The 14,782-nt window shown below is 38.1% G+C and overlaps 1 protein-coding gene across 1 annotated transcript; it reads right to left on the reverse strand.

Moving 5' to 3' along the window:
* Positions 1-2,896: 2,896 nt before the first annotated feature.
* LOC144641756 (uncharacterized) lies at positions 2,897-8,115 on the reverse strand. The gene is made up of 3 exons (XM_078500783.1): positions 5,262-8,115; positions 3,542-5,162; positions 2,897-3,125 (listed from the first exon to the last, which is right to left on the reverse strand). Exons 1-2 carry the CDS (start codon positions 8,113-8,115, stop codon positions 3,544-3,546), a joined length of 4,473 nt encoding a protein of 1,490 aa, XP_078356909.1. The 3' UTR covers positions 2,897-3,125; positions 3,542-3,543.
* Between the last annotated feature and the right edge of the window lie 6,667 nt (positions 8,116-14,782).

A 14,782-nucleotide genomic window follows, 5' to 3' on the forward strand; every position in this document is an offset into this window, starting at 1 on the left:
TGTTGAACCTGTGAGCCTTTATAATTTCTTTCTAATATGCTCAGTTGCCGAAAATGTAAGCTCAAATCAGCCTAAAAACTATTCTTGTCTTTCAATTTCTAAGGAAAATGAATAACGCAATCTGTGATTCACGCTTTTGAGGGCATTTTGAGAAAACACACGTGACATCATGTTGGGAACAAGTGTTTTGTCGAATATTTATAAAAAGCTACAAGATAAAAATAATGCGTATCTACAAACATAGAGTGGGACAAAGATTCTCATGTGCGTAAGATTCAGATTATAATTTTGGTGAAGGCTCGCGCAAACGACGGATTCACTCTCTGTTTGCATTGATAAAAAAATATCAAGATTAACTAACGGTTAACTTTGTTCAGTAGTGTTTTAGTTTCGAGCCGATATTATTCTGGCGTTTTGACGTTTTTTTGCAGTGGTGGGGGTGGGGGTAGTGGGCGGCCAAAGGAGAACAGCAACACGAAAGTGAGGGAATTGGGATGGGGGGGGGGGAAGGGGGGGGGGGCTCCCTCCATTTCTGGTACTTCCATGATCTTGCTCTACGCTCCTAAAATGTTTCGTGGGAATAAACTAGTCAGTTTCAACCAAAGGAGTGTTCATTTCATATATAACCTATACTCGTTACATTCACAGGGCTTAGAACTCTCCATCACTGTTAAAAATTGACCAGTCATGGGTCGCGTTAGCAAAGAGGCCCCGTTAGAGAGGAGTCTGACTATCCCGCATCCCATTAATTGTTTGCCTAAGTATCCCGCATCCAGTAAATTTTTCCCCAAAATATCCCGTATCCCAATAATGTTTTACCTAAGGGACCTGTCATAAAGTACAGAGAGGGTGAGCTATGAAAAATTGGGGGTGGGCCACTAACACTAACAATGGGCCACTTCAACATGTCAAAAAGGGTGGGTCAGAAAAAATAATGCATTACGTACGTTATCGTGCGTCAGCAAAAACGCGACAGTGGAAATCCACCTTAAGGCTTGGTTTAATCGGGTCACTAGTTTTACTGACTTGTACTCTGCTATCTCCTACACGAAGTCCACTTTCGTTACTGTGCAGAACCGCTGACAAGTTAAACGAAGACGCTTGCCTTCTGCGCACGCATCGATTTTATGCAACGATACGATAGACAGCCATTCTCGATCCCACGGCCCGGTGACAGCGTTTTAACGTAACCTGTGATCAGGCGTTCTTTCTTCCCGCGGCGGGAAAAAACGCCTGATCGCAGGTTGCTTTTAACGACGTTAATCGGAGTTTGCTCGCAGAACACAATTAACACAATTTGTGACGTTTAGCAAAGCCAGTAGTTTCTCCTGCCCACCCCCCGCCCCACACATAACCTTCCCCCTTCTCCCCCTGAAGGTGTTCATTTGAGTCTCACACACACAATATCATATATTTGGCGGACATATAGGCTGTCTTCAGTCTTCCTAGTTAAGAGATTTTTTGAAATCTTCATGAGAACAGCCTGTTCCAGGCGTTCGGTTAGTCTGGGATCAGTACGAATAACAGTGAGTGAATCAAACGGCGTCTCGTGGCGTTTCCTGAAAAGGAACTTTATTTAGGGTTTCTCTGTCAGAACGGAACACAGAAAAAAAAGCGAAAATAACATTTTAAAGTGTTTATTTGATGTTTATTTTCGTGCCAAATCTTTCCCTGATTTATTCTAAAAAATTGCTTGTTTACTTGACCCTGACAAGCTAAGAATGGAGGAATGGAATCGAAATTGGAGAGTTGGAACGAAATTCACTTCGAGGTCGAGACTTGAATCTGTTGAACGCTGATGATATTCTACAACTTCCTTACTCGTTTCAGGTGACGAAAAAAATTCTTACATGGTCACTGTTTTTTTTTTAATTTTTAGCTCGTCTCCATCTTCTTGGAAAGGCGCCAGTTCTTCTCATTCTACAGGAGAACATTGTTATTATTCCCCTCAGCTGAGCTGAAAAGCAGACCAAAGTTGGGAATCTTTTTCTTTTTCTCCGGTCAACAGCTGTTCGGCTTTTTGTAGGATATTTTCAATATAACAGCCCTCAAAGTTGAACTGACATTCATTGATACTCTCCATTTTCGATTTCTTGTTTATAGAATCTCGAAAGTGCAATCTCTTTTATTCAAAGCCACTGACGTCAAGCAATCAATCAAAGAGACGCCTTAGTAATCTTAAAATGAAATTTAGATTCACTGAGCACAAATTCAAAAAGGGTAAATCCCCCACCTATTTGAAACCTCTGTTTATAATTGCCAAGTATAACATCTACTCCGCCTCAAAAGAGGAAGAACGCTATTACTTTGATACCTTGCTTGCTTTCCTAAAAAGCAAATTATCTATAGAGAAGACTAAATTCGAATTACAAATTAACTTCTAAATTAAATGTAAGCTTTTGTTCTTTTTTAAAAACAAAGCTACAGGCTAGAGGCCTCTTTAAAACTAAGCTATTTTAAGTTTTTCTTTCACTCTGATAAAAGAGTGATAAAACAGTGTATTGTACAAAAGGTTTAACGTTTACGACTTTTTTCAGTAATTAAGCAAATGTAGAAGAGATTTTTCGTGCTTCTATCAAGTAAAAGTGGATGAAAAGTGGATGTTTGGGAGTAAGCCGAGAATGCATTCTGAAACACGAGTTGCAGGCGAGTATTTCCACGGCTTTTTCGAGTTCTCCCAAACTTTTAAAAGTAATTCAATCATAACTCGATAGAAACGCAGAAAAAAGGTTTTCTATTTCTACTATAATTTAGAAAACACAGCGAAAAAGAAAGGACATTCGCTCGTATATTTTGATAATCAAAAATTAATGTCTATTCTCTTTTCTCGCTCGTCGTCTAATTGCTAATTTAAAAATTTATTCAAATCCGTAATGTAACCTGTTAATTTGTCAAAATAACTTTTTTACAAAAATTATTAACTTTGAAATTCGAATGATTCACGCGTTTACAATTAATAGGTGATTATTCTCTCAAAACACTTGGAAAATCATTTTGAAACAGCAACAAAAACCAATTGTGGAAATCAACGATATCAGTGTTATTTTATAATGTACTTGCAAATGTTTGTCAGTTTCTTGCTTGCTTTCTGTCTCTATGGAGTCCATTGATATGATCCATTCATCCTACAAATGAAAAACAAAAGACAAACTAGAATTTTAGAAATTAGATCAAAATATGTCCTAAAACATTTTGTAACAAATTTCCTTCGGTGCATTCCTGTACTTGAACTGCAATTGCAATTCGACTTAAATTCCATCACGAAAATCAAAACAACATAAAGCCCAGAAGGAAAAGGAAGCTGCTAAAAGATCTGACCACCTAACAAAATAGAATTGTGATTAAAAAAAAATGACCCAACAGTAGGAATTCAACCGGCTATTGCTATGTAGCCTCTCACTGTAAAATTTGTACTGTACAATTTTGATTCTAAATTTGTTATTTGTTAAGAAATAAACGGTAGAGTTTTCGTTTTGATTTAACTCACACAGTTAAGCAAAGTTATGAATGAGTAGTTTTTTCTTCGCAATTTTAAACTTACCTCTATTTTCCAAAGTCAAACGTCACGTTATCTCCAATGAGCATGAAAGGTGCCCACTCCTTCACATCAGAATAGCCGTTTTCTCTCATCCACTTCATGGCCTCGTGAAGAGACTCACTGGCACTTTCCCCACGAACAAGTTGCTCGTAGAAACGACTCATCAACTGCAATGTTGCGCTGTCTTCCAGAGCCCACAGTGCCACCAATACTGAGCGTGCACCGGAGCCTAAGAACGCACGAGCGATTCCAACAACTCCCTCGGCTCTAATTTGTCCACGGGCACTGTGACAACAGCTAAGTACCACCAGTTTAGCTCGCAGTTGAATTTGTGAAATGTCAGTCATTTTCAAAAGGTAGTCGTCTTCTTGTGGAATCCCAGTAATAGAGGCTGGAGGGGCAAGGGCAATTTCTCCTCTTTCAGCGTTACCATGTGCAGCCAAATGTATCAGACTCACTGAATTGATCCTTTGAAGTACCGCCTGCTTCGTTGCGTGCTGTTCCAACAAAGGCTGAACGCCCAGCAGTCGTCCGATCATCTCTGCTTCCTTTCTTGCACCAGGCAATGGCACAAACTTTCTGTTGAGACTTCCGCAGTACATAACATCACCAACAGCAGGATCACCCACTATCAAAGCACCAGTCTGACTGTGATAGTCTGCAGGACTGTCTTGAATGAGCGTGAGAGTCGTTAACGAAGGAACGACGCGGATCCTGAATGTCTCTGATAAAAACTTCCCATTTTTATCGAGTAAAGCTGGAAATGGAACACGGTACAAGCGGCGATCAGGGACGATGATGATTTCAGGCTCTTTAAGTAAGTCGGACACAGGATCGATGAGCATTTCGTAGAACAAAGTTAGACTTGGTTTGGGATCATCCTTATCCTTTCCTTGTCGCAAAGCTGCGAGATTCTCTTCCTGAGAAGTATCAGGTTTCGGCTCAATGTCATTTAAGGATCGATCTTCGCAAAGCTCCTCGGGTAGAATACCAAAGCTGCGGAAACTAGTAGCCATGATAGCAAAAAATTCATCCAAAGTTGTAGCAATCTTGGCTAGTCTCGTATGAAGAGTCTTTTTATCCAGTGTAATGTGTCGGAAATGAATGGCTCCGCTTGACTTGAGAATCCACAATAACACTTGTTGAGGAAGATAAGAAATGTATAGACATGTGCAGTTTCTTTCCTTCTTGATGACATTTTCAATGCCAACCCATGATTTCGGGTTACCTGATATGTGTGTTTCAGCAGAGTACTGAGTTGACATCAAGTCTGCTAGGGCTCTAGCTCGTCCCAACTCAACAGCATAGAGAGCATCGTTAAAATTTCCAGCGGAACAAAACAATGCACTGAGCTGCAGGTAGAGAGACACATTCACATCTGCAAATGATATCTTAATTTGATCGTTTTCTGTATTGAAACCTCGCAACTCTTCGCATTTTTCAATACTTTGAAACAGATAAGATAAAGCTTCCTCAAACTTTTCTTGTGATAACTTCGTAAGTGAAAGATAACAATAGCAGGCAAACTCAATTTCACCGTCCCTTATATCTTTACTTATTGAAAGCGCCTTCTCAAGATATTCTTCAGCCGCGACATATCCACTGAGTGATTGAAGCAGATTTCCTAGTTTGCTGCAAGTAACTGCTTCTGTTCTTTTGCTACCAATTTCAACTGCGATCGCGAGTGATTTCTCATAATATTCTTTAGGCTTGACATGATCACCAAGAGCTCGAAACAGATCTCCTAGGGATCTATAACAGTTTGCTTCTCCATCCCTGTTACCAATTTTAATTAGGGTCGCGAGTGTTTTATCAAGATATTGTTTACTCTTTCTGTATTTTCCAAGACAGTTAAACACAGTTCCTAGGTTTGCATAAGATGTTGCTTCTCCGTTTCTGTCACCAATTTCCATGTTGATCGCAAGTGCTTTCTCGTGATGTTCTTTAGCTTTGACATATTCACCGAGAGATTGAAACACAGTTCCTAGGTTTCCATAACATGCTGCTTCTCCGTTTCTGTTACCAATTTCCATGAGGATCAGAAGTGCTTTCTCGTAATATTCTTTAGCTTTGACATATTCACCGAGAGATTGAAACAAAGTTCCTAAGTTTCCGTAATTTGTCGCTTCTCCGTTTCTGTCACCAGTTTCCATGTTGATCGCAAGTGCTTTCTTGTGATATTCTTTAGCTTTGACATATTCACCGAGAGATTGAAACAAAGTTCCTAAGTTTCCGTAATTTGTTGCTTCTCCGTTTCTGTCACCAATTTCCATGTTGATCGCAAGTGCTTTCTCGTGATGTTCTTTAGCTTTGACATATTCACCGAGAGATTGAAACACAGTTCCTAGGTTTCCATAACATGCTGCTTCTTCGTTTCTGTGACCAATTTCCATGTTGATCGCAAGTGCTTTCTCGTGATATTCTTTAGCTTTGACATATTCACCGAGAGATTGAAACACAGTTCCTAGGTTTCCGTAATTTGTCTCTTCTCCCTTTCTGTCACCAGTTTCCATGTTGATCGCAAGTGCTTTCTCGTGATATTCTTTAGCTTTGACGTATTCACCGAGAGATTGAAACACAGTTCCTAGGTTTCCGTAATTTGTCGCTTCTCCGTTTCTGTCACCAGTTTCCATGTTGATCGCAAGTGCTTGCTCGTGATATTCTTTCGCTTTGACATATTCACCGAGAGTTTTAAACAAAGTTCCTAGGTTTACGTAATTTGTTGCTTCTCCGTTTCTGTCACCAATTTCCATGTTGATCGCAAGCGCTTTCTTGTGATATTCTTTAGCTTTGACATATTCACCGAGAGATTGAAACACGATTCCTAGGTTTCCGTAATTTTTTGCTTCTCTGTTTCTGTTACCAATTTCCATGTTGATCATAAGGGCTTTCTCGTGATATTCTTTAGCTTTGACATATTCACCGAGAGATTGAAACACGATTCCTAGGTTTCCGTAATTTGTTGCTTCTCTGTTTCTGTCACCAATTTCCATGTTGATCGTAAGGGCTTTCTCGAGATATTCTTTAGCTTTGACATATTCACCGAGAGATTGAAACACAGTTCCTAGGTTTCCATAACATGCTGCTTCTCTGTTTCTGTCACCAATTTCCATGTTGATCGTAAGGGCTTTCTCGTGATGTTCTTTAGCTTTGACATATTCACCGAGAGATTGAAACACAGTTGCTAGGTTTTCATAACATGCTGCTTCTCCGTTTCTGTCACCAATTTCCATGTTGATTGCAAGTGCTTTCTCGAGATATTCTTTGGCTTTGACATATTCACCGAGAGATTGAAACACGATTCCTAGGTTTCCGTAATTTGTTGCTTCTCTGTTTCTGTCACCAATTTCCATGTTGATCGTAAGGGCTTTCTCGTGATATTCTTCAGCTTTGACGTATTCACCGAGAGATTGAAACACAGTTCCTAGGTTTCCATAACATGCTGCTTCTCCGTTTCTGTCACCAATTTCCATGTTGATCGCAAGTGCTTTCTGGTGATGTTCTTTAGCTTTGACATATTCACCGAGAGATTGAAACACAGTTCCTAGGTTTCCATAACATGCTGCTTCTCCGTTTCTGTTACCAATTTCCATGTGGATCAGAAGTGCTTTCTCGTGATATTCTTTAGCTTTGACGTATTCACCGAGAGATTGAAACACAGTTCCTAGGTTTCCGTAATTTGTCGCTTCTCCGTTTCTGTCACCAGTTTCCATGTTGATTGCAAGTGCTTTCTTGTGATATTCTTTAGCTTTGACATATTCACCGAGAGATTGAAACACAGTTCCTAGGTTTCCATAACATGCTGCTTCTCCGTTTCTGTTACCAATTTCCATGTGGATCAGAAGTGCTTTCTCGTGATATTCTTTAGCTTTGACGTATTCACCGAGAGATTGAAACACAGTTCCTAGGTTTCCGTAATTTGTCGCTTCTCCGTTTCTGTCACCAGTTTCCATCTTGATCGCAAGTGCTTTCTTGTGATATTCTTTAGCTTTGACATTTTCACCGAGAGATTGAAACAAAGTTCCTAAGTTTCCGTAATTTGTTGCTTCTCTGTTTCTGTCACCAGTTTCTATACTGATCGCAAGTGCTTTCTCCATATATTCCTTAGCTTTGACATATTCACCGATAGAAAAACACGCAGGCCCTAGGTTTCCATAAGCGATTGCCTCACGTTGTTTGTCGCCGGTTTCTTTCATGATAGTGACTGCTCTCTCATAAAGTTCTTTCGCCTCAACATACTTATTCTTTCTCCAATATATCTCTGCCAGGTCTATGCTAAGCCTCCCTTCGTTGACTGTCTCACCATGCTCACGGACCATGTTGAGAAGTTTCCTGCCGTATGTTATTGCATCTGTATCATCGTGGATACGACAGTACGCCTTAAACATTGTATAATAGATGTTTTCAGAAATTAATCTGCCAAATTGCTTCTCTATTCTCATTGCTTCATCACTAAGCAAAACCAAGCTTTCCTTGCATAACTCGATAGCTTTTAGAGCACGACCGATGTTAATAAGGAACATGGCAACAGCTAACCCTATATCTATGGCTTGTATAATTTCGTCTATGTTATTCATGACTCCTTCTTCTGTAAGTGTTGTAGCTGAAAAATAAGCAGAGTAAAATGTTATGTAGGAATGCGCAATGCTTTGTAACGAGCATTGCATTTTAAAGCACAGGCACTGTGAAAAGGCAGGGTTGGGCAATTAAGCATTCCAAATCTCGCAAAAAGCACTATTAAAGAATGTTTGCCGGGGAATTCTTTTTCGTTCGTTACCGGGGGGGGGGGGACTCAAAAAAGTTTTGTACGGGGAGGCTCCGCCCGGGGATCCAACCCCTTACCCTTTTATATACCATTTTGATAGAAAAGGTAGCCCTTTTGTATACCTTTTATTGCAAAAAGGCACCCCTTTCATATACCTACACGACATCACATTTACCGAAAACGGGAAGTTTTTTTGTTATTTTTTATGTAGTGCTTAATAAATTAAAACGATACAGCCAAAAGTTGCGTCTGCTCGAAATATATGATATAAATGCCTTTTAAAATAACATTATGGCAGATTTCCCTACCCTTTCATATACTTAAACTTGTGAAATCCCTACCCATTTATATACCTGGAGCCTGAAAAAGGTACCCCTTTCGGGCGGAGCCTCCCCGTATAGGCCATTATAGGGAGTAGCCCCCCCCCCCCGGGGTTCGTTACCTTGTTCTTAAAAGTATTTTGATTTGTAAGACGAAAACTAACGTGAAATTTACAATAAATTTATTACTTCAGAGTGGCCCAGGTGCGTAGCTTGCCTCCCCTTAGGCCAAGGCCTACAATTTGTTTGGCCTACTTGTATCTTTAAAATATACAACAGAAAAAAATCAGGCCGATGCACTGCCAAGATGAAATAGAAAGCAACTTTATTTACATATCGTAGCATTATACATCTCGCAACATCTCCTTTCCTGATGAGATCAAAGCTCATCTTGAAAGTACAAACCATGGAGCCTTCTGGATAAATTGGAACTTAGTTAAACGCTGGAGTGAGTGTATATATCATGAATTTCTACTCGGACTTCACAGCAGCAATTCACTTGTAACTTACAACAGCTAACTTCTTGTATTTATAGATCCCTTCGCTAAAGAAATTACCCTATTTATTTAGCTAAATGGGTAAAGATTGTAAAACAGTTTTATACTCACCACAACAAAGTGAAATAAAACACTGAAGACCAGCTGGTATCCCTTGCTTGAGTGAACTTTATATTACTGACGAGTTTATTTTATACTGTTCTCTTTGAAAAGTATAAATAAATATATTCGTTAATTTTTTAGTCTGATTAAGTAAGCCGTTCCTTTGGGAAATTAGAAAATGAAATTTTCTACTCCTAGGTGTCATTTCAGTTTTTTTTTTTTCAGTTTTCATTTTTCAAAATAAAATGAAATTTTAACTTTTCCCTTGTCAACGGTTGACATATTGGAGAAATGAATTTTAATTCTTTTACACTGAAGGTGTTAGTTGCTGGTTTAGAGACTAAAGCGTCGAGTATAAAAACTTATTTTGTGTTCGATTAATTTAAAATGTTAAATCACCAAAGAACTGTCTCTCTGAAGGAAAAATTGGCGGAAGATCATTCATTTAGGTTTGTGACGAGAAAGGAGTTGAAAGCGAAACTTGTGATTATCACGAGTATTATTTTTGGGAATACGACAAAACACGGAACATTTTTAGAAAAGAAGACATTTTTATTGTAACTTTGAAAAATTCTACAGATAAAATCGCTAGAGTATCCTTACAATTCCACAGTGCTAGGGGGAGAAAAAGTGATTGTTGGCACAAAATTGGTAAGGATATCCTTAAACTTAAACTCGCAAAAACTGTTTCAGTTTTCAACTAGGAAAACAATGACCTGCGAACCTACCGAGTAGAATGCAATCAAAACATTCCCATATTCGATCTTTTTTTGGAAACATATAAAGTGAATGTTAAACCTGCATTTTAGGGGCAAATGAAAGTGAGCTTTTTAGTAATAGTCTGGGGTCGGTTGGGTTGGGGGGGGGGGGGGGGTGAGTTTTTGAGGGAAAAAAAAAAAAAAAAAAAAAAAAAAAAAAAAAAAAAAAAAAAAAAAATAATTTCTTTCTTATGATCTTTGCCGAAAACATGAACTAAAATCGGACTAGAAACTATTCTTGTCTTTCAATTTCTTAGGAAAATGAATACCCCAATCCATTTCGAGAAAACACAAAGTGCACGTGACGTCATGTTGGGAACAGGTGTTTTGTCGACTATTTATATACAAGATAAAAATAATGCGTATCTACAAGCATAGCGTAGGACATAGATTTTCATGTGAGTAAGATTCAGATTATAATTTTGTTGAAGGCTCGCGAAAACGATGGAGTTCTGATAGATTCACTCTTTGTTTGCATTATACAAAAATATATCAAGATAAGGCTAACGGTTAGCTTTGTTCAGTAGTGTTTTAGTTTCGAAGTAATGTTATTTTGGCTTTTTGACGGTCTCTTGGCAGAAGCTTGAGGTCGAGGGTAGAGAAAGAAGGGAATTAGAAACAGGGGAGGGGGGAGGAGTGGGTGGCTAAAAGAGAATAGGGAAATCGGAGAGGAGGGAGGTTTCCTTTTTTCTATACACCTCCATAATCTTGCTTCGTGCCCCTAAAAGTTTCCCTGGGTATATACTTGAAACATCCAAAAGAGTTATTATTTCATGTTTAACATATGCTCTTTATTTTCACCCTGCTTAGAACTCTCGAACGTAGTGTAGAATTGGCCAGTCAAGATTTTGCATGTTATATTTTCGTTTTTACCATGGATCACTGTTGCTAGAAAACTGAGACGAGAATAATTTTTTTCAGTACAAAAAATAGCGGTTTTTTTTACTAAACTGCCAATAACATGCGCCATTAAAAGCAAATTATTATCGACTGTCATCACAACTGTCGCCATCTTTTATTTGTGTTGCGGGGAGAAGTGAGTAATGCCAAAATTTACATTCCACTTTCGGTGGATTAATTTCGGCGGGTTCAAATCTATAACGATATGCAAAAATAACGAAAAACCACGCGAAAATGAAAGACATCAGGGCACATGAAAAATTGCGCTTGGCTACAAAATCATGTTGAATAACTTCATTATGAATTCTATATCACTGATTACATTTGAGGACAAAGAAGTCTTTATAAAAGAAATATAAAGTTATGCAAGAAGAAGCGAAAGCCGTGTTAGTATAAAAATAAAAATTATGCCGTCACAAAATATTCTGGTTCAGTTATTTGACAAAACTTACTTACGCTTGTGTTTTTCACATATGCATTGATTTTGCCATGTTATCAAATGTTTGTCGTGTACGATAAAAGTAAAATACATGGGTTCGGCTTCCTTTTTCCTTGATATAGATTGATACGAATGTGAAACAATAAACCCGTACGTACTTGAAAACTGAAAGCAGATGGTAGCTGCGAGCGACTAGAAATTTGTTTACAAAAGAATTTAAACTGCGTTTAAAGTATATTCACCGCGGATATTTTGTCGCCAAGCCCTTGTTTCGAAAACAACACAAAAAAACCACACGTCCGTGATAAGATAAAGATATATAAGATAAGTGAGGAGTTTATGAAAAGTTAAGAAATATTTTGCCTCTTTTGATACTTGCAAAGGAAGTTTCTAAAATCCCAGTTAGCTTTATACGCGTAAAGAAGATCTCTTTATGAACTACTTGTGAAATTATGCTAACTTTTTATCATAAAATAATTATAGAAAGAAACGAAAGCCATGCCAGGATTATACTTTAACAAGCTGATGTTCTGGTTCAGTTATTTGACAAAACTTGCTTACGCTTGTGTTTTCCACATAAATTTTGTCACGTTCTCAAATGATTGTCGTGTATTATGAAAGTAAAACACATGGCTTCGGCTTCCTTTTCTTTTGTTATAGATTGATACGAATGTGAAACAATAAACACGATTTACGTGCTTGAAAATCATGAAAGATGAGTCTTGCTTTGAAAAGTAGTTTTCCTTGCAACGGCTGGCTGTGAGAGAAATAAATGTTTACACACAAGAATTTAAATTGCGTTCTTAAAAAAAAATTTCAAAGGAATGGTATCAAAAGTTTGTCTACTATATAGCACATTAAAAACCAGATTGATTGCGAGGCTGGTACAACGGCAGGAGGGCAAGATTTATTGGCCAATATTTCAACTAGCAGAGCTAGTTTTTTTTAGGGCCAGTACTATCATGTAAGGAAAATATTTAAGTTTTATAGTAAAACAAGAGAATCTATTCTCTTGAGTAAAATTATTTTTTTGGCAAGCCCTTGCTTCGAAAACAGCGAAGAAAAACAACACGTCGGTGATAAAATAAAGATAAGATACGATACAAGCTCATGAAAAATAAATATTTAGGCTCTTTTGACACTTGTAAAAGAAGTTTCATTCATCCGGGTTTGCTTTATGCGCGTAACGAAGAAATCTTTCTGAACGAAATATGAAATTATGCTAACTTGAACTTTATATCGTGAAATATATAACTGAAGAAGTGAAAGCCATGTAAAATACCGTGATAAAAAAATTCCAGTTCGGTTATTTGACAAAACTTGCTTGCTTGTTTTACACATTAATTTTGTCATGTTACAAAATGTTTGTCGTGTATTATGAAAGTAAAACACATGGCTTCGACTTCCTTTTCTCTTGATGTAGATCTTTACGAATGTGAAACAATTAACACGATTTCGTTGGCTTGAAAATCTGAAAGATGAGTGGTGCTTTGTAAACGAGTGTTCCCTAATATTTTGAATGTTAAAGACTGTAATGTGAAAACTTGTATTGACCAGGGATGGCTTTAAGCGGCCTGAAATGTGTACATAAAAGAATTTAAACTGCTGTCTTCTTTCTTTAAAATAAACTTTCTCTGGATTGTCACAAAAAAGTTTGAGTACATTTTAAGATTTTTTTTCGCCAAGCCGTTGCTTCGAAAACAGCAAAGAAAGACCATAAGTCGTGATAAGATAAAGACAAGATAAGTTTGAAGTTTCTGAAATGATAACAAATATTTTGGCTCTTTTGACACTTGTAAAAGAAGTTTTAAATTCTGGTTTGCTTCAATATAATCGTGCGTTAAAGAAGAGATCTTTATAAATGTAATGTTAAATTATGCTAACTTTTTAACATAAAGTAATAAAAGAAAGAGCGAAAGCCATGTCAGGATTAAACTTTCACAAAATGTTCTGGTTCCGTTATTTGACTAAAGCTTAGTACAATCGGGTCACCAGTTTTCACCTATCCTACACGATGTCCTCTTTCCTTATTGTGCACAACCGCTGATAAGTTTAACGGAGACGCTTGCCTTCTGCGTGCGCATCGAATTAAATATTTTATGCCACGATAACGATAGCTAGACAGCCAATCTCGACCCCAGGGCCCGGTGGCAGCGTTTTAACGAGAAAAAAAAAAGCCTGATTGCAGGTTACTTTTAACGACGTTACTGAATCGGAGTTTACTTGCAGAACGTAATTAACACGATTTGTGACGTTTAGCCAAGGCTGAAAAGAGTGTGATGACTGTATCGCGAATTATTGGCTCTTCCAAATTATTGAGCATCGGAAATATTTAAATTTTTGATTAGGTGACAACATCTTCTTCGTTTTTAAATATTTCCCATTTGAGTCGCATAGGAAAACGGCGTGAGTTGGGTTGTTGTTGGCAGCGTTGGGTGGAGGTTGTTCGAAGTTGTCATTTTCGTTGGCTGGTGGTGAGGGATCTTTATCTTGTGGGTCAGCTGGTTCCTGAAGAACACATGTAGAACAAGAACAAGAAGCGGACCTGTCGATTTTAGTTCTTCAAAAGATGTTTCTTGCATGATTCTAGTGTTTCCGGTGTTTTGGCACGTCTGAGGTTTCCCAGGTACTAATTCTGGATTTGGGGGCGGGTTGGGTACTCCCTATAATGGCCTATATGGGGAGGCTCCGCCCAAAAGGGGTACCTTTTTCAGGCTTCAGGTATATAAAAGGGTAGGGATTTCGCAAGTTTAGGTATGTGAAAGGGTGCGGAAATCTGTCATTTAGGTATTTTAAAAAGGCCTTTAATTAAAATATTTCGAACAGACGCAATTTATGGCTGTATTATTTTAATTTATTAAGCGCTACATGAAAATAACAAGAAAACGTCTTGTTCTAAGTCTATGCCATGCCTCTTAGGTATATGAAAGGGGTGCCTTTTTCAGCAAAAGGTATACGAAAGGGGTACAATTTCTATCAAAATGGTATATAAAAGAATAAGGGGTTAGAGTTCGGGGCGGAGCCTCCCCGTACAAAACCTTTTTTGAGTAGCACCCCGGGTTCTGAATTGTCCAAATGTTTTCAGAGATCGGCCATCTCTTTCTCAAGTTGACCTTGTTTCTTCTCTAAGTCGGCATTTGCTTCTGAGAGCTTGGCGTTTTTTGTATAATAACTGGTTCTCCTCTCGGAGTTTCTGTATTAGAACCGATTGCTGGTGTGGATCATCGCTAGTGGATTTCACTTGTGATGAAAGGTCGAAAACAATATCATCTATTGCTTTTCTTTGTAATTTAAGGGTATGGTCTCGTTCGACAATTAAATTGTCTTTCAGTTGCTGAATATCCCCTGAGCATATAGTCTTGCATTTCATGCCTTGAAAAGATGTCACTTTTAGACCCGGGAGACGGATAACGTGAGTTCCATAAGGAACTCACCTCCCAAGTAAGAATAAATAACCAATAAT

The sequence above is a fragment of the Oculina patagonica genome, chromosome 2 (assembly GCF_052425735.1).
Source record: "Oculina patagonica isolate OP01 chromosome 2, crgOcupat, whole genome shotgun sequence".
In the NCBI taxonomy this organism is placed as follows: domain Eukaryota; kingdom Metazoa; phylum Cnidaria; class Anthozoa; order Scleractinia; family Oculinidae; genus Oculina; species Oculina patagonica.